The sequence below is a fragment of the Hippichthys cyanospilos genome, chromosome 17, assembly GCF_059441005.1.
Source record: "Hippichthys cyanospilos isolate Australia breed blue-spotted pipefish chromosome 17, RoL_Hcya_1.0, whole genome shotgun sequence".
NCBI lineage: Eukaryota > Metazoa > Chordata > Actinopteri > Syngnathiformes > Syngnathidae > Hippichthys > Hippichthys cyanospilos.
This window is the reverse complement of record NC_142385.1, coordinates 11,016,116-11,034,394: the sequence shown is the minus strand read 5'-3', so window position 1 is coordinate 11,034,394 and position 18,279 is coordinate 11,016,116. Positions and strand designations below refer to the sequence as shown.

Sequence of the window (18,279 nt, the reverse complement as noted above, 5' to 3'; positions counted from 1 at the left end):
TTCATTAAAAATATATAAATAAAAAATAAAATACCGCTAAATCCTGGCTTAACATTTCCGTGTGTGCCCCACTTAAGGCCCAAGATCAACACCACCATTTCTTGGCGTTCAGAATGGTATGGCGGTAACTGGCTAGAAAAAGTCCTTACCCCGTAACGCCTTGCCCTTCGGCCTTTGCTCGGACCCTCATCTATCACTCACGTGTGTTTTTCCATGCGGGCAGAGTCATTTGGAGCCAATCTGGAGCACTATCCATCAAAATTTAGCTCTCGCGGCTTGCGTCGTCTTCAAACATACTGTGCAGGCCTTTAACAAGTCAAGCTGTCACATTCATTTCTGCTCCCGCTGCAATATGCGCAAAGTGCAGCGCCCGCAAAACAAACTGTCATTTCTTTGAAACGTCAAACACGACGTGTCATTTACCACGAAAAAAAAATGAAGTCAGAATAATTTGACAGCGTGATGTATGCCCACTGTATCTGTATATTAAATAAAAATGATACACCATCAATCTAGAAGCAATACTTTGTTATACAACGTACCCGTGAATATTTTCGTTTTAACAGGTCATTTTATTGTTAGGGCATTGAATCAATCACAACTGGACAACTGGTCTTTTAAAGCCGCAGTAATTTGGATGGAAGGTCGAACACTCCAACCTTCCAAAAAAAAACGTTTGCCTATTTGTGCCAATCTGTTACAAAGCTAAAATATTCTGCCCATAATTCATATCTTTAGTAAGTTTTAAAGGACACAAAAAATTGCTATTAATGTTTTTCATTACCGTATTTTCCACCCTATAAAGTTCACCGGATTATAAGGCGCACCTTCAATGAATAGCCTATTTTAAAACAGTTTTCATATATAAGGAACACCGTATTTTAAGGCACATAGAATAGAAGCTACAATACAATGTGATAAAGGGAATGTCAACAAAACAATCAGATAAGTCAAAATGTATTAATAGGATATAAACATTTTGACGACTCCCAAACGAATAAAGAGCTGTTTTATATTTAAAATATATATATATATATATTTCTCTTGATTACATTAAATGATTAATTGGATCAATGCCAAGACAAATCGAGAGTTTCAAAGAATATAACTATGATTCAATTAAATATTAAACTTCTTTTATTTTTTTGTCAAATTGCAATAAAAAAAACCTTAAAATATATTGTGCATTATATTGTACATTTGAAAACATTTTCTGGATTGATTTTGTAAATTGCACTTTCTTTTACAAAAACCTGTGATTTTTGCACCTTGTCCTCATATAAATTGCTTTAAAATTGGTCTTATACATTATTTCATTTTAAAAGGGTGTTTATAAAAATTTTAGTTTTATTTTAAGTTTGTTTTTTTTCCGTCCCTTGCAAAATGAGGCGCACGGTCAGCTTTTGAGAAAATGTAAGACCTATATCGTGCAGAAAATACGGTAATTGGCAGAAAATACGGAAATTGGCCCATCATCTCATTCGATCCATAAATCAGTAAAGCATTTATTTTTTCGCGTAAGTTTCAGAGTAAATTTCAAATTGATAGTTTTGCACTCATAGTTTGTGGTATGTTTTCAGTTTTAAACAAACAGAACGGGCAATTAAAAACATGTTTAGGTGTGGCGTCAATTACGCACACCGTGCTAGCGCGTTCACAACACCGATCGAAAGAACGATTGTCTTTGTCTTTTAACAATGAGCCAAAGGCCAAGAATGATAGAACAAGAAATGCTGGATGTCCTCCATTGTTGTTTGCTTACTCTGTGGCTTTCCTTTGCCTTTGCAGAATTTATAATACAGTTATTTAGCCGGTATGATAAATGTTTTACTATTCGGTATCCAGCCAACATACGCTGTGAGGACAAGCCAAATAAAGGTGGGGGGAGCGTTTGATTTTTCAAAGGGACACATGAGCCAGGACAAGATGAAAAAAAAAATCATGCTTGAATGTGAAAACATCATTCCCTATTAAAATAAATGGACGTGTAATTAATCTGTTCTATCCTCTGGGGAAAAAAAAATCCACAAAATAATAGCGCCACATAACTGTACTTCATAGACGCATACAGTAATAAATGATTTTACAAAAAATTTTACTTGAATTTATTACTTACTGTGCTAATTGTGTGTGCTTTGGCCACTAGGGGGCAATATAGCACACATGTGCTGTAATTAGAACACAGTTTTTACTAAGCTGCAGTTGTATTAGTTGCTTTTCGCAGAGGATAAAGAAGATATAACTACTATGACTAAGGGCTTGGAAATAACCTGAACGAATTTGATTCCTTGGTCGTTTTAAAAATTGTCAAACTGAAAATGAGCTTGTAACCAGAGCTGTCACTATCGAATATTTTTAGAATCAATTATTCGATCTGTTATTCCAGACAATCTTCATGTAAAATTGTATTTGCAATTAAAATATTACAGAACCGTTTTTTCCTCACGTGGATTCAGTTCAACTGAACGACAATTGAATTCAGTTCACAAAATGATCATCGTTTTCCCAAAGTAAAATCAAATGTCTTATTTTGATCAAGGAACTTTCAAGAAGAATGGAATCTTAAAGATTACTTTTGAGAGGCTGAAATTTGAGGATTTTGACAATTTCAAGTTAAAAAGTGCCCTCTATTTTGCACAGGATTTTCATTAAACAAATCAAACCTATTTTCATGTTTTTGTTTGGTTTTGTACTTTGATTAAAATCTATTAAAATCACGATTGTCCACAAAGGTTGTAACGTTACAATATCCTGTTCCAGTTTTCGGGCCATAACACATAAATTGTCCGCCCGTCTATGGCATTTTGCATTTTTTGTTGGCATTAAGCTGGTAACGATTCCAAAATCACAATTGTGTGGTTGTAAACAATCGGGGGTGGTGAAAAAGAGCTTGAAGACTTTTTAGTTTTTTTGATGACATGATTCTTGATAATGTCGCCACCTGGTGAACTGGAACGATGAATTTTGGCGTGAATGCTTCCTTTGATCCCAGTATCGCATCTCAACCTGTTTGCGTGTGTGTTTTCACTCATTTCCGTCTGCCGGCCCCCTCTCTTCCAACCAGTAAATGTTCACACTTGTGTTTAAACACAAACACACCCCCACCGACCCCTGTGTGTGAACGCGCACGCCATGAGTCAAACGGCATCAACCCCGGTGTCATTCGGCGACTTTTGCCGTCAAGCGTCCGATTGGCGTGCCGTCCGGAGAGCCGTTACGACGCTTTGTTAGAGAATGGCAGGATTTCCCAGCGAGCGAGGAAACGCTCCCATTTCCCCCGCTCGGTAATTGAAGAGCGCTGACAAAGCACCCTCGGATGTGTTTGTCTCCACTCGGCGAAAAACCAAATCCGAGTGCGAATATTTATAGCATGGTCAATGGATGACTAATGGAGTTCTCCGCGTACTTGTTGCTCTTTCGCCGTGCATAAAGCGAAGATGGTCGCCAGTGGTTTGATGTATGGGCCCGCGACTGGCTGGCTGGATTTCGTCGGATGCTTTCGCACCCCTCGGGCTCTTTCATTGGCTGTCCCGCTTCATTATTTTGAGTCGGCTCACAAGCCTTTGGAGTGGGGGTCTGTCTAGCGCAGGGATGGACAACTCATGGCTCTAGAGACGCACGTGGCTCTTTAGCGCCGCCCTAGTGGATCCCTGTTTACAAACACGCCTCAAAATTTCTCGTTTTCCAGTGCTGTAAATCTTTCAACTTTTTTGTCCATTAAGATTTGTGTCATAGTTGCAACACACACACTCACACAAAAAAAGAGGTCAGTGTTTGATGGGTCATGGAGTCCAAATTATTCTTGTACTAAATCACAATAAAAAACTTACTCGAATGATGTTGAGAAGCTGCCCGGTGTTGTCCGAAAACAGAAGTCACATTGAACGGGTAAGAACACAATCTTATCATAGGCGCATATTAAGCATAAAATTGTCTGGTTTGATATAGTGAATCCTGTTTTTTGCCAGTGTATAATTGCAATCACACATAGGGATTTAGTTTTATCTCTCAAGAGAATTGCGTCATTTTTTTTAATCCTCAAAATAAAAATGCCTTCTTTGTTGTATTTTTATCATTTCGTTACTGTATTTTCCACGCTATAAGGTGCACCAAAAAACTATCAATTTTCTCAAAAGCTGACAGTGCGCCTTATAATTGTGCATAAACTGCAAGTTTTCATTTTGAGGGGGACAAAAATATATAATAAACCCTGTTTAAAATTTTGATATGCTACATATGCTCCAATTGTGAAGCAATATATACGTGAACAAGGCGCAAAAACCGCGGGTATTTGTAAAAGAAATTAATGTTATAGATCCAGAAACTGTTTTTAAATCAAGAAAACAATTTATTTTAAGATTTTTAGTTGCAATTTAATTAAAAAAAAAAATTAAGCCTAATACTTAATTGAATCATAAGTCTTTGAATGTAATCAAGTATTTTTTTTCCCCATTCTTCAGATTTAATTTCTGACTGAAAAGTTTGACTGATGTATCTGATTTTTTTTGTTGACATTTCCTTTAGCGCAGCTCCATCTAGTGACTACATAACATAACTCCCGCCACTTCTGTAGCTTCTATTCTATGCGCCTTAAAACGCAGTGCACCTTATATATGAAAACAGCCTTATAATTTAGTGCACCTTATAGTGCGGAAAATACAGTAATGCAACGAAACATTATACATTATAAATGTAACGAACAGCATAGTGGTTACGTCAATATCTTCTGGATGTGCTGCAGGAAAAACAAATATTCAATCATAAAGGCGCGTTATTGTTTTGTTTTCAATAAGTTAAGTTTTCAATATTTTTTTGCAGCTTTAGACAGATTTGTTTTGTTTTGTTTTTTTTTGGTTCAATATGGCTCTTTCAACATTTTGAGTTGCTAACCGCTGCTGAAGCATCTCCCATCGCAAGACAAATAGACCTTTTATGTTCTTCTGTCTCACACATGGTGAGCGTGTGCGTGTGTCCACATGAGTGGACGACCCCTGTCGGCGACCCCTCAGCCTCAAGTCTCTCGTCAACAATCCCCGCAGCCAAGAAGCCGGCCCGCTTAACGTTGTTAGCTGCCCTCTAATGACGGTGAAATGTCATTAATATGCCGCACAGCTGGACCCGGTCACCAGTCGGGATGAAAGCTAATCAAATCTCCACAGACTAACCCAAAGCTGAACCTCCAGAACTGCTCGGCAGCACCGGGCCAAGACAGACAGCAGTCTGGAGGCTTTGTCCTGTGTGTGTGCGTGTGTGTGTGCGTGTGTCTGCGGTGGCTTGATTCCTTTTGAAGTGTTTGACGCTCGCCAGACTTCTTCGACGACGGAACGAGTGCACGCGTCACTTCATCATCGGGATGTTTGCTCGGAGTTATGCCGTAATTGTTTTAGGAGGATGTGGCTGAGTGCCCCCCCCCCCCCCCCCACCCAACAACCCCTTAAGTGCGCTTGTGGCTAGTCGAGTGAATCTTAAGACCGCCGTTACAAACCGCTCACACATGAACGTAATTAAATAATCGGTTTGAAAGTAGCACATTCCATTAAGCTATCATGCTAGCTGGGCGGTAAAGGGTTTTATATTTACTTTTTCTTTTTTGGAGGAGCGATTTTCTTGTGCTGTACACAAAAGATGCTCACACTACAATTTATACGGATTTCAAAAACAATTTTCACATAGAAGAAAAATCGGACAGCAGTGTGGCTAGTGGTTAAAACAGGTTTAACATCAGATATTTACGCAGAAGGATGTAATGTGTACTTTTTTTTTTAATTTAAAAACTTTATTCAAGCAGTTACACCAACAATCATGTCTTTAACACACTGAACATGCCTGCATGTTTACAAAGCGCAACGGCAACATTTTTTGGACATAACTCCAACACACTTGGATTGTTAGAATATTCCACCAACACAACAGTAACATGCCTGTTGTTTTTGCTATTGTTCTCCCAAGTGACAATTCAAAAAACTGCAGAGGAGCCGCACTAAACTTGAAGACACAGGTTTGAAAATGTGAGACAAAAGTTGCGGCTCGAAATTTAAGGTAATCAAAAATGAGTCACTTTGCTTCCAAGCAAGTTATCTGTTTGCATCTCGACACATACGGATGATAGTGAAACATTTTGGTGTGACTTGCAAACACAGAAACTCAGACGCAGATTGCACGGTTTGTGTTTCACCTCCTCGCCGAAGAACAATAGCATCTTTTATCAGATTCCTCTTGTTTTTCATTTCATTATTCTCCAGGTTCCCGTAGCGCCAAGTCAACCGGGCCGTTATCGTTTCATCACGCTAGCGCTTTCCCAGCTGCACTCCTCTCAAAGTGACGCTCAAGCTCGACTCCCCCCCGGGGTGACTTTTTGGCAAGGGCGACCTTTGCAGACACGCGTGTACGTTTGCGGCGTTTTTGGCGCGTTGCGAGGACCTGCTGAGCCGCTTTCCGGCCCGCGTGAGTCACTTCCTCAACCGTACGATTGTGCGGCCGTGACAATAATAGGCAGTGTTGATTGAGAGCTTGGACGGCGTTGAATAATGATGGCCGCAGACTGGGCAAGGAGCTTCTCCAGCCACAGGCCCACCATTGTTTTGCTTCATGTCTCGGCCTGACGGGACTCCAGAAGCCAGCCATTGTATTTAATTACAGTTGCCAGCCCCCCTCACAGACTCATGTCCTCGTGTCCCAGATTTCCATGGATGCTCTCATTAAGACTGTGTGTGTGTGTGTGTGTGTGTGAGAGAGAGAGAGAGAGAGACTCCACTGATAAGGAAAATCCCATCGCATGCGGAGATGAAGATGTAATTTTGATGCGGGCGAGGGGGCGGCGCACACTGTCGTATGTTTGTCTGTGTTTCTAATCAAGGCAGCTTTTAATGTGGATGAATAGGCTCGCTCTTGCTCTAATAATGCAGCGCCGTAATTAGTCTACATCAAAAACTGTGAATGGCCGCTTGCTAATGAGAGAATATGCCACGTTATGTAAGGCGCGCTCGATTTGGGGTTTAATTTGTTTGACACGGGTGGAGCGGATGCGTGGCCCGCCGGCACGGCCGCCGCTCTGGGCCCCGGATGACACCCACAGAGGTGCAATGAAAGGCAAAGGACGGACATATCCTGCCTGCGGTTTGCTTCCATTTTTTTTTATCCACTCTCGAAATTAGCGCTGGAATGTTGAAAAATATCGTAATTGCCATTTTTTTTTCTCCTCAATATTGACATAATTTAATAGACATTTTCTTCAGTTAAATTTTTGAACAAACACAAACGATACGGTTTTTTATTACAATAAAGAGTATCAGATATGTTTACGCTAAAATCAACACCTAACTTAACTCTTTCAGTGCCATGTATGACAATTATCGTCTTTTAAAATGGTAATAACAATAAATAATGGAATTCTCGTCAAATGCGTTTTTTTTATGGAGGGTATCTGACACCCTTGTCTAATGCTTACCAAATATAAGCCGATTGCTGCTGCACCGTTTTTTCCATCTTAAAATTGCCAATAAAACACCATGCCTCAGATGCTAATCTTGAGCCTGTGTATATTTTACATTGTTTATCAGCATTGTTAGCATAATTCATACATTGGACGTAAATTTCTTTACTCTTTCTCGATCATGAATGCTTTTCTCCGAAATACAAAGTAGGTCATGTGTATTTGATTCAAGCCATCTCTACATACTTGCAGATTTTTTGGGGGGGTGCTGATGTTAAAAAGCATCATATGACCACCAGGCCTTTTAAACAAAATGGCTCCCAAACACGATCCTGACTGGATGTCGATGTTTAGCGTTGCAACTGGACCTTCGCCAACCCATTTGCTGTACATTCTCCAGTACCATTGGAAATGTGCTGAGCAGACAAGATTTTCCTCTTCTAGGAAAGCCTTAAACAGATCTGGGCATCAGGAGTGTTTATTTTGGTTGCGGTGAACATAATCTCCTGTCCGCGCACCATCTGCCGCTCAAACACGGAGGCTGGCAAGCAGAGCCGATACTACGCGCAGGAAGGTGGGCTCGTCGGTGGGCCCGCGTGCCGATCCGACCCGACGCGCTCACGCGACGGCCGTGGACTGTTGCGTGGCTGCTCCAGACTTGCCACTCTGTTAAATATAGGTGGCTGATTTGCAAAGGAGCTCCCCCATCTCCATCTACCAAATCCTTCCTGCGTTGAGCTGATAATGCCAAGCGATGTTGGCGGGCCCGCACATTCACAAACAACATATACGTGTTGTTTTCACTTCAGATTCTGCAGCAGGATGTGTCTTAATCTGGTGATTTTATTACATTCATTTTCCAACTTTGTTTTAGCTGTTAATGTTCTTCATTGTTGATTAAATTGCCCCAGTGGTGGACAGAGTGTGTCCTAGGGGTTGCATAAGGCTCTTTTTTTTTTTTTTTATCCGGCCCAAGTGCACGGTAAAATTTGTTGCGTTAATTTCACATTTTTCTCCTGAAAAATGGCTTTTTTTTTAAATTATCAAAGCTCACATCATTCACAAAAACAAAAAAAACAAAATAACTACAAGTCAATTAAATATTACTTATGTCAAATAAACAAGGTAGATAAAAAAAAGTACGTTAAAATAATTAAAGTAAAATTGTCACAATAAATAGAAATTTTACAGTAATAAATCTCTTATAATAATAAACAGTAATAAAAACATGTTTCTGTGCCACCTCTAGTTTAAACACGATTTTCTGGTTTAAAAACAAAATCATCTTGCAAATGCCACTTTTAAAAGTGAAATACATTCAAACTGTACTTAACAAATGCACTGTGCTGGATTAAAAAGATTTTAGCAGCCCTAACTATATGCATATTATTTTTTTAATGCAGCAATTCCTGTATGCACCACTAGAGGGAGTCTACATGTGTTCTGCGTTTTACATATAGTTAATTTGAACTTCTTTTAAAGACTCGAATCTTTGAATTGATTGAATATACTGTATTATATTTCCTCAAAATTGTCAGATATAATCAGAAACATTCATATTTTCAAAATGTCCATAAACCCTGGAAAATGGCACTCATGTTATATAGTAATATAATGCCCTGTGTTCCATAAGTATCTGCAAATTAAATTAATATATTTTACATATGCACTACAGCATTTATTTTCATTGTTATTTTTGTTGTATATGGTATGTGCTTTATTAGAATTTTCTATTCATAGTGTGATTTGATTTTGAATTGTATTTATACAGCAGATCATAGGAATTTTCATTAAATATATCGATTCATACTTTAATATATGTGTTGATGATGCAATTATAATTTTTCATCGGAAAACTAGGAAACATAGGAAAACCTATTTTAGGTGTTTAACCCTCATTTGACATCCACAAGTATTGCTGCAACTTTCATTAAGAAGTTGATGAAAAAAAACTAAACAAAAAGAGAGTGACGTCATTCCAAGTAATCATATTGGCATGTGAACAAAAAGGGAAGACAACATGGCCTAGTTCCATGTGCGCACCGAGCTCAACCAGGGATTATGGCATTATTTGCTCGGCTGCAGAGCTCTGCTGTGAATGCGTGCGTTCATATTTGACATCCGTGTTCTGCCACGCACACACACAAACACTCACACTCACGCAGGATATTGAGGTCAAAGTCCAATGCATATTACATGAAGACAGCAGTGAAACATGTATGTTTTCTTCCCGTGCTTTGCAACCTTTTTTCAATGATGTTTCCCCTGCGATTTTTTTTTTGTATTATTTTTAATCAAGTACCCGCTATAATCAGCTTTAAGCATTTTTTTGATGAAAAAAAAGACTTAAAAATGACCCGTGTCTGATTAATTAAAGTTTGGAACTACTTTTGTAGTGGTATTGCTGAGTGTATTTTATTCATGTTTTCTTGTCTTGCGGAAAATTGCTCCACTAATGACGATGCTTATCCATATGAAACTTAGCTTAAAGGCATAAGATGTTTTGCAGTCAACACAGCAACACAATTTAGCAATAAGTTAAAAGAAAGGTCCATACAGTAGATGGCAAGATAGACAGATAAATAAATGGCTAGCCAGCTAGCTAGATGGCTACCTTACAAGATTGTGTCTTCCTAGCTAGCTAGCAAACTAGATAGTGAGCTAAGACAGCTAGATAGCTGAGAAATATCTTGTAGTTATCTAAATAGCTATCTTGTTGGCTATCTGGCTAGCTTATTAGCTAGTTATCTTGCCAGTTAGCTACCTAGATAATTGGCTATCTAGCAAGATAGCTAGCTGGCGACTGTGTCTTGCTAGCTAGCAAACGAGATTGTGAGCCAATAAAACAGCTAGCTAGTTCGATAATTATCTTGTTAGCTAAACAATTATCTTGTCAGCTAACGTGTTATGTTGATAGCTAGTTACTGTGCCAGTTAGCAAGATAGGTAGGGATCTAAAGACGTACAAATACGTCTTTGGGATTGAATGAGTTTATTTGGAAAAAAAAGTCATCTTCCTGTCACAACAGTAACAAGCATTACATTAGATTTGAGAATGTCTGTTCTAGTGCGTTGAAGGTTCTATTCCAATGTTTATTGTACATTTGAAAGTAATTCTTAGATGCTACTTTATGGGCCAATTAAGCGAAATGCAGTAATTTTACTGAATTATTCATTTTCCTTTGCGTTCTATATGGGATGTGTTGGGGGGGGGGGGGGGGGGCAGTTAATCTTCCTTGCAGTTTTTCTCCTCATCCGTAACGTCAAGGAAGGAGTTGCTAAGCATCCCTACTTAAAGGCTTGATTATATAAGAATAAATAAAAGAGCAACTGCAGGCCATGTATCAGAGGGAAGCACTTTCTTTGAACCCTGCCAGCAAGGCAGTTCCTCGCATCAAGACATCACTTTGGCTCCAAGGGGAGAAAAGCCCGCAAAGGGTGGGCTCGCTATTCCTTTGATGATCCCTGCCCGTGTTTGCGTGTCCCGCATCAGAAAGCGCACAATCGCAAGTGTGCGCGTTCAAGGTGTGCGCATCAAGCGCTTCCGTGAATGTCACCGTTTATCGATTAAGCGCGCTTTGGCTAAGCCCTCCTCGTGTTTCTTTCTCTCTCCGCAGCGATAGAGACGCAGAGTACCAGCTCGGAGGAGATAGTGCCAAGCCCGCCCTCGCCTCCCCCGCCGCCCCGCGTCTACAAGCCCTGCTTTGTGTGCCAGGACAAGTCCTCAGGGTACCACTATGGTGTCAGCGCCTGCGAAGGCTGCAAGGTGAGAGACTCCGGACGTTTTTTGTTTTTTTTTTTCTTTTTCGGAATCTGCTCAGCCAGCGACATTATTTGTCTGGGTCATAACCATCATTTGAAGTCGGGGGCGGGGAGGGTCAGATCATTTGTATCCTCGTGGAGTAGAGATATAACACAGACAAAACATGTTATATATATATATTTGTATTTATAAAATGCCTCGAGTGTCTTTTTCAAATTACTATAGGATTCATTTCACCCCTGAAAAGAACGTATTTATAACACTGCTACTTCTGTACATTTGTACAGTGAACAGTTCAAGTTTATTAGCCATTGTAAAGTTTGATCAAATCAATATCTTATCACACATGCACATGTTTACTTTTGCATGGCTTGCAGTTGTGTTGCCCGTATCAGTTTTTGCTGACTTGTTCACATCAATGTTGTCAGGTGATCTTGCTGTGTTATCGCCGATAAATTGCTCCACTTGTAAATTTAAAGGGAAAATGGTCCAAATTAGTCTTCTGTTTTTTTTCTTGGTTCTCCTTATTTGTGGTTATTACAACGGATGAAGTACCGCATTTTTTCCTGACTTATTGAAGTTCATAAAAAGACAGACATGAATAAAGCAGATCAGCGGATTTAAATGTAATGTAACTACCAGGTGCATGGGTTTTGGGAACAACCTCTACCCAAGTCCATAAACCTACCAAATAAAAAGACACCATAAAATCAAACTTGGAGCTTCGGTGGCGTGTAGACTTTCACAAAATGAGACAAAGATGGCCCGGACTACGGGGAGGAAGAACGGCAGATTGTGGCAGAAAGGAAGTGGGGTTGGTTTGAAGGGTTGCAAATCAGTTAGCTGGGGTCGGGGGGCCACAGTTGAACCCGTTGACATCAGGGGAATGACGGCCAGTGCGCCATATGTGCAGGGGGAGGGAAATAAAAAAAGCCCTTTCTCACGAAACCTTCTGACAATGAACCTTGACTCCCCCCGCGCATCTTCCCTCCGCCGCATAACCCATGTACGACTTTTGTCGAATTAGGCCTAAACTTTTCATTTTCTAATGAAAACAAAAAGGACATATTTAGAGCGCTGGGCGCTCACAGCGATGTGACGCTCGCTGGCAGTTCTCAGCGCGATAAACAAAAAGCTAACGGAGCAAGGCGATAGATTTGAGTAATTAGCCGTTCCCTAGCCTGTGATCAAAGCGTTTCTCGTTTCAAAATCAGTCTCAGAACCGATGCAGTAATTAGTTTCTTGAGGCCGAGGAGACTGTTTTTTTTTTTTTTTTTGATTTGCGTTGATCTGCCCCACAGATATTGTTGAAAGCCTCGACGTGTTGAGTTCACTCCCGTCTATCAACGTCTCGCTGCCACCAGCCCTCGCGCTGTCTCTCTATTAAGGCTATTCATATCTATTCAGCTGTTTATATTTAGTTCCCGTGTTTGTGTATCTAGAAAGGTCAAGCCTCTCAGGTTTTACCGCAAACCATTTCAGAGCAGATAGGACATTTGTGCCTCAGCGTAAATCATTTGCTAAACAAGTGTTTTCCCAAAATTGAGCCAAAAATAGCTCAGTTTAACCAGGATCCGCCACCACAAATCCGCCAAAGGTAGGATTTAGGTCAGTTAGTATTGTATAAATAATAAATCCCAGTTGCCGCGGACGTGTGGCATTCTATAGCTAAACTAGCTAGCTAGCAAGGGAGACAGTCCCTCATTAAGCTAAGTTGGCTAACACCCTTTGTTTTGCTGCTGTCAGAGGCCTTGCGAGATTGTAGTTGATGGAATTATGTACTGTATTTGTCGGACAATAAACCGAGACTTTTTCCTCACGTTTTGAGCCCTGCGGCTTATAGTCCAGTGCGGCTTATCTGTCTTTTTTTGTTTTTTGTTTGTTTGTTTGTTTTGCTAGCCACCAGCAAGCAAATGTGTGTATCTGTTCGAGGTGTCAGTTTATGGGACAACTATCAAATAGAAGTGAAAAGATGTGAATCAATGGGCTTCAAAGCGTTAAAATAATATGTTATTAAAAAAAATATATATGTCTAAATATAATAAGAGAATGTATAAAATTTTGGGTAGATTTGTGATGTGTACATTTTATAAACTGTACAGTTCACAGTGTATGTGATTTTATTTTATGTATTTATGATTGTACATGAATTATGCAGGATGTGTTATTATTTTCAGTAAAATAAACTAATATCAAACAAACATATCTATCCATCCATCCATTTTCTCTAAATATGTTGGGACTAAACTTGCAGGCATGAAAGACAGAATGTTGCTGTTGGCAGACAATTACAAAAAAATTGAATAACTAAAAAAAAAAAGATAAATATCATATACCATCTTTTTGTGTAAAGATTTGATGTTATTACCTGCGGTTTATAGTCCTGAATTCCATTAGGGCCTAGGCGGTCTACCGTTACTATTTACTATTAAATGGAGTTTTATCTCGACGTCTTGTGGCATTTGGGTGTCAAGGCACGATTTTGACTTCGCACATATCGACTGGGAAGAAGTTTGTGTCGAGCAGACGCAAGTGGTCACAAAGTGAGTCGTCACCCAATTTTCATGTACGTCGAGCTAGTTTTTTCTTTTGCGAAATCAAATAACCTGTTTATCGTTAATGATTATGACGTAAGATGCGTTTGAGACATTAAACATTTTTACGGTGAAATCGTTATTGCCATTTGAAATCAATATCATTTGAGCTCCTCTAGCGCCCCCTGGTTTTAAGACTCAAGCCTGCACATCCGCAGTGCTAATTTGAAAAATTCAGGATGCCTCCTCCGTATCTCTGACTACAGAGGAGATGACTTGGCAAAGCGTACTCAATAATTCAACACTACGCACGAATGTATACGGTTGTCTCATTTGAGACTGGGGTAAGTTGAGGGTTAGCTGCGTCGACTTTGCTGCGGCATGCCAAACTACAAAGGCATTTCCTGGGGGCTGCAGCGAACACGGGAGATAGATGCCGATGGAGGAGGGGGGGAGCTCCGCTCTCTTACTTGGAGACAGCTGGCTCGTTTGTTGTTTAACTCCCACTGCCAGAACACACTCGCCGCCATTGCACTTCTCTTCCCCTTTAGATATTAAGACTTGAACATTAAATATGCATGCTTACACCCTCATAGTTATGGTTTTGTCTTGGGGGCGTAGCGGCGGGCGGCGAGGAAACCGGCTTCCTCGTGTCCGCCGGCATAGCGGCAACGCATCTGTTTTCACTGGCCATTGGCATGATACGTTCATTTATTGGTTAGATGAGCTGTTTTTGTCAGCAAACTTTTATAAGCTTTACCTCTTCAGCGGCAAGATATTAACTTATTCAGTACTAGCATATTTCAGACCCTCCTCAAGCCAAACACACACAAAAAAAATAAAAATATATATATATATATATATATATATATATATATATATATATATATATATATATATATATATATATATATATATATATACAAACACACACACACATTGTTGTCTTATGTAATTAGTAAAGAAAAATCAGCCAAAAAATGTCAAGCAGTCAAACCAGCCGACTAATTGATCGTGCGAGCCCTTGTAAAAACATGAAGATTTATAATAATACATAAACATATATAATAATAACATTTCGTAAGAGCGAGGCAATGGGCTGTTACTGACTTCGAGGTGTTCCACGATTTTAAAAAGTCACAATTTTAAAATCACTGTAACTTTCCATCAGCAGTAGTAGTTGATGGAAAGTTTCTCAGTCAGTCTGGAAACTCTTTTCCTTGCTAAGTCCTCTCTTGTGGGATTTTTTTGCACTTGGTAGAGAAATGATATGTAAAAAAAAAATCCTCACGAAAAATGGCTGCTGGATGAGGCGATATTTTACATAAGTGCCACTCATCTCTTAAAGTAATACATTATTTTATATACTCCAGTAATCAATTACTTCAGGTACATTAGGCCCTAAAATACTTTAGAAACTAAATTAGTTTAAATAAATTACATATAACAATTACACATTGTAATTTTCCAACTTTGCTGATTATTGGAGTTATGGTTGTTAATGTTTTTGTTTTGTTTTTCCCATGCAATAAAAATAGTAAGATAAGGGTGTAGTGGGTGTTAAAAAAGTTTGAGAACCATTGTTTTACGCGATGGATGATCTCACATTAGCCTGGGTTGTTAGCGGAAATTATGGAATGAGAATTTGGGTTTTGGAAGTTATGGGCTTGGTTTATGATCTGCAAATCTTTCACTGTTGGCTTTTTGTTCAAACAAGGACATTAAGTGTTAATCGGCAATAAAGATACTGTAATTGAATTGCATCCTTTTTTTATTCTTAATTTTCTGCATTATAAATCAAGTCACCGACTCGTATCTCTAAGCCGCTGCTTCTTGCCCGACTAATTCTTGGCCTTGAAAGCTGCCGTCCATTTTTAGCATACTTAAGGTGTGAGTATTCGCCGCGGCCGCGTAGTCGTAAAAGCGAGAGCGCCGTTTGACACTTGCGCATAAAAACAGCACATGTGAGAACGCAGTAGGTGGCTGGGAAACACTCTTAATCTGGCAACAATGCGAAAGTCACGTAAGAGAGGATTCCTTCGCTTCCTCCGTGAACTCGCCAACCCCTTCCCCTCTCGCGCGCGAGCGCGCCAAGACTCGTAAACGCGCATCAGGTACCGAGGCGGCGGGGTCGCGCCTGAAAGACGGAGTCGCGTTTGAACCGTTGGCGAGCCCCGCCCCCCCGCCGTCCTTTTCCTTGTGTCGCTCATCTCCTCTAAAGCCGCAGGGTGGCTGACAGGCCCGCTGAGGGCTCTTGTCGCCGGGTGGATTAAGCGCGGATACAAAAAGAGGCTTATGGGCCGCAGGAACCGATGACTCCTGAAAGAATGGGAGGGGGGAGGGGGCGGGAACAATTAAGTGGCTCACGAGCGGCGAGCGAAAGGGGGGCGGTGCTGTCAGAGGGCACCTGAGCCTGGTGCTGCTGCGAGCGACTAGGTCAATCCCCTGGTGACAGCGAGGTCAGGGTCGGGGCAGCGTTGGATCAAATGGGAAATGATACACGCACACAAAGCGCACACACGTATCTCCGCCCGCGCCCGTTCCAGGACGAGTTACCCCATCTAGTGGACCGACCTGCTGGTTACTTGAGTTTCAACGCTTTGCAAAGAACAGGTTGCCAAGCAGATGTAAGATCTCGATAAAGGACGACCGGAGGTTAGTCAGGTGACCCGAGAAGAATTGGAACAGCTCCTTGACCAGCTGGAAGCACACTATCGTGTAATCGGCTTCATCCACCTTCCTCGTTTGCCGTGTGTACGCACGCTTTCTTGGTTTTTCATTGTTAGAAATCTATGGGTGCTTGGTACCTGGGTCTTCAGTGGGTGACCAACTGGTACTGGGTCGCAAAGGCTGTGTCCAAAATACTGAACTATTTCCGTTTTATATATTATCTGAGTGTGAAAGCTAATTTATTTTGGGGAAAAAAATATTTCGAAAACTGCCGAAATTCGTTTCGGTCACTCGAGCTCCAAAATTTTACTCAAAAAAGTGAAATGAGTAATAAACAGGCGTCTTTGGGAAGGGGACAATGCCCAGTCAAGAAACAGGTGACGAGCCTACAACTTCATATAAAATAAAGCTTTTAACAGGAAATAGCAGGAGTCCTACTTTGAATAATACCTTCTTGCAGCAAGGACTACTTCCTTGCCAAAAAGAACCCACAAACTGACAAGGAACGGATTCGTTACCTTTTTGTTACCAAACCAGATTAGCTCGCAAATGGCAGCAGCCTTAAAAGTATGTTCAAGACTCCCAATACCAGCATCCCCCCCGACCCCCACAAAAAGTAAGTCATAGATAGATAGATAGATAGATAGATAGATAGATAGATAGATACTGTGTCTTTATAGCTAGCAAAAAAGATACGTAGCTAGCTAGCAAGCTAGATAGTGAGCTAATGTGACAGCTAGATAACTATCTGTTAGTTAGCTAGCTAGCCAACAAAATAGTTAACTATCTATCGTGATAGCTAGTTATCTTGCCAGCTAGCATGCTCGATTGATTGATAGAAAGAAAGACACATACCTTGTCACTTTTATTCAGCGAATAATCTGCTGGAATAAATAAATACAATTTCATAGAACATTTGTATTTTTTTAAAGAGCTTTTTTGTGCTGACGGTTCAGCATCCTCAGAACCGTGAATCGCCCTGCTGGGATTCGAGCGCTGGCCATCGGTTAAAAGCAATTTAGATTTAGGCCCAGCGGCCATCTGTTGGCAAGCGACGCTAATCCCGCAGCGATGTGGGAGGGGTGCTCAGTGGAAGCTGCCCTGGCTGGCCCCACCCACTCACCCCCCCCCCCCCCCAAAAAAAAAAAAAAAAAAAACTAGTGTCCCACTGCGTCTGATCAATAGCGACATTGACCTGTTTTGCATTTGTGCAGCGGCGTGTTTGCATCGGTACTGAGGGCTCACTCAGTTGTAGCTGATCTGCATTAACCTCTTTTTATCTTTTTGACACCGCAATAATGCAGCTACTGAGGTGAACATTGATTTTATTGAGGCTTCTCGCGCTGACGCACGGCTTACTACCCACACGGGTTGTTAAAAAGGATTTTTTTGAGTTCCAACATCTCATCTGTCATCTTTTTTTTGGGATCGAAGCAAGCTGGATGATCTCAATCCGGTGTGGATTCTGCCTCAAATAAATGGTTTGAATTGTTTAATGAATCAACTGCGCTTGTTTATATCCTGTCCTTTTCCAAAGGGGAAATACAGGAAGTGGAACTTTATTTTTCCCACTCTGCACAATCACAATGTTGATGCGACCTTGCAGGCTTTGGATTATTTTACATGACATTACACGCGACAAAGGCATTAGGTTTTCAACGGTGTGGATTTGCTTGCGTGAAATCACTTTTTTTCGTTCTATTTCTATTTAAATAATATCAACCCACATATGGATCAGATCCAGTTGACTTTTTTCTAGCTTGGCTATGGCAATAAAGCATTAAACAACTGCTATTTTAACTACGAAACATTCACGGAAATTAAACATTGCGTATTTAAACACCAAAATGTAAAAATGTAATTTTCATGTAACAAACGTAT

At 40.4% G+C, this 18,279-nt stretch overlaps 1 protein-coding gene across 2 annotated transcripts in view; it reads left to right on the top strand.

The window, feature by feature from the left end:
- Positions 1-18,279, top strand: part of LOC148409646 (retinoic acid receptor alpha) — a 168,794-nt gene that overhangs the window by 135,994 nt on the left and 14,521 nt on the right. For both annotated transcript variants that reach the window (XM_088438823.1, XM_088438822.1), the window contains one exon: positions 11,049-11,197. In XM_088438823.1, coding sequence (XP_088294949.1) covers positions 11,049-11,197 — 149 coding nt within the window. The remainder of the gene's footprint in view (positions 1-11,048; positions 11,198-18,279) is intronic.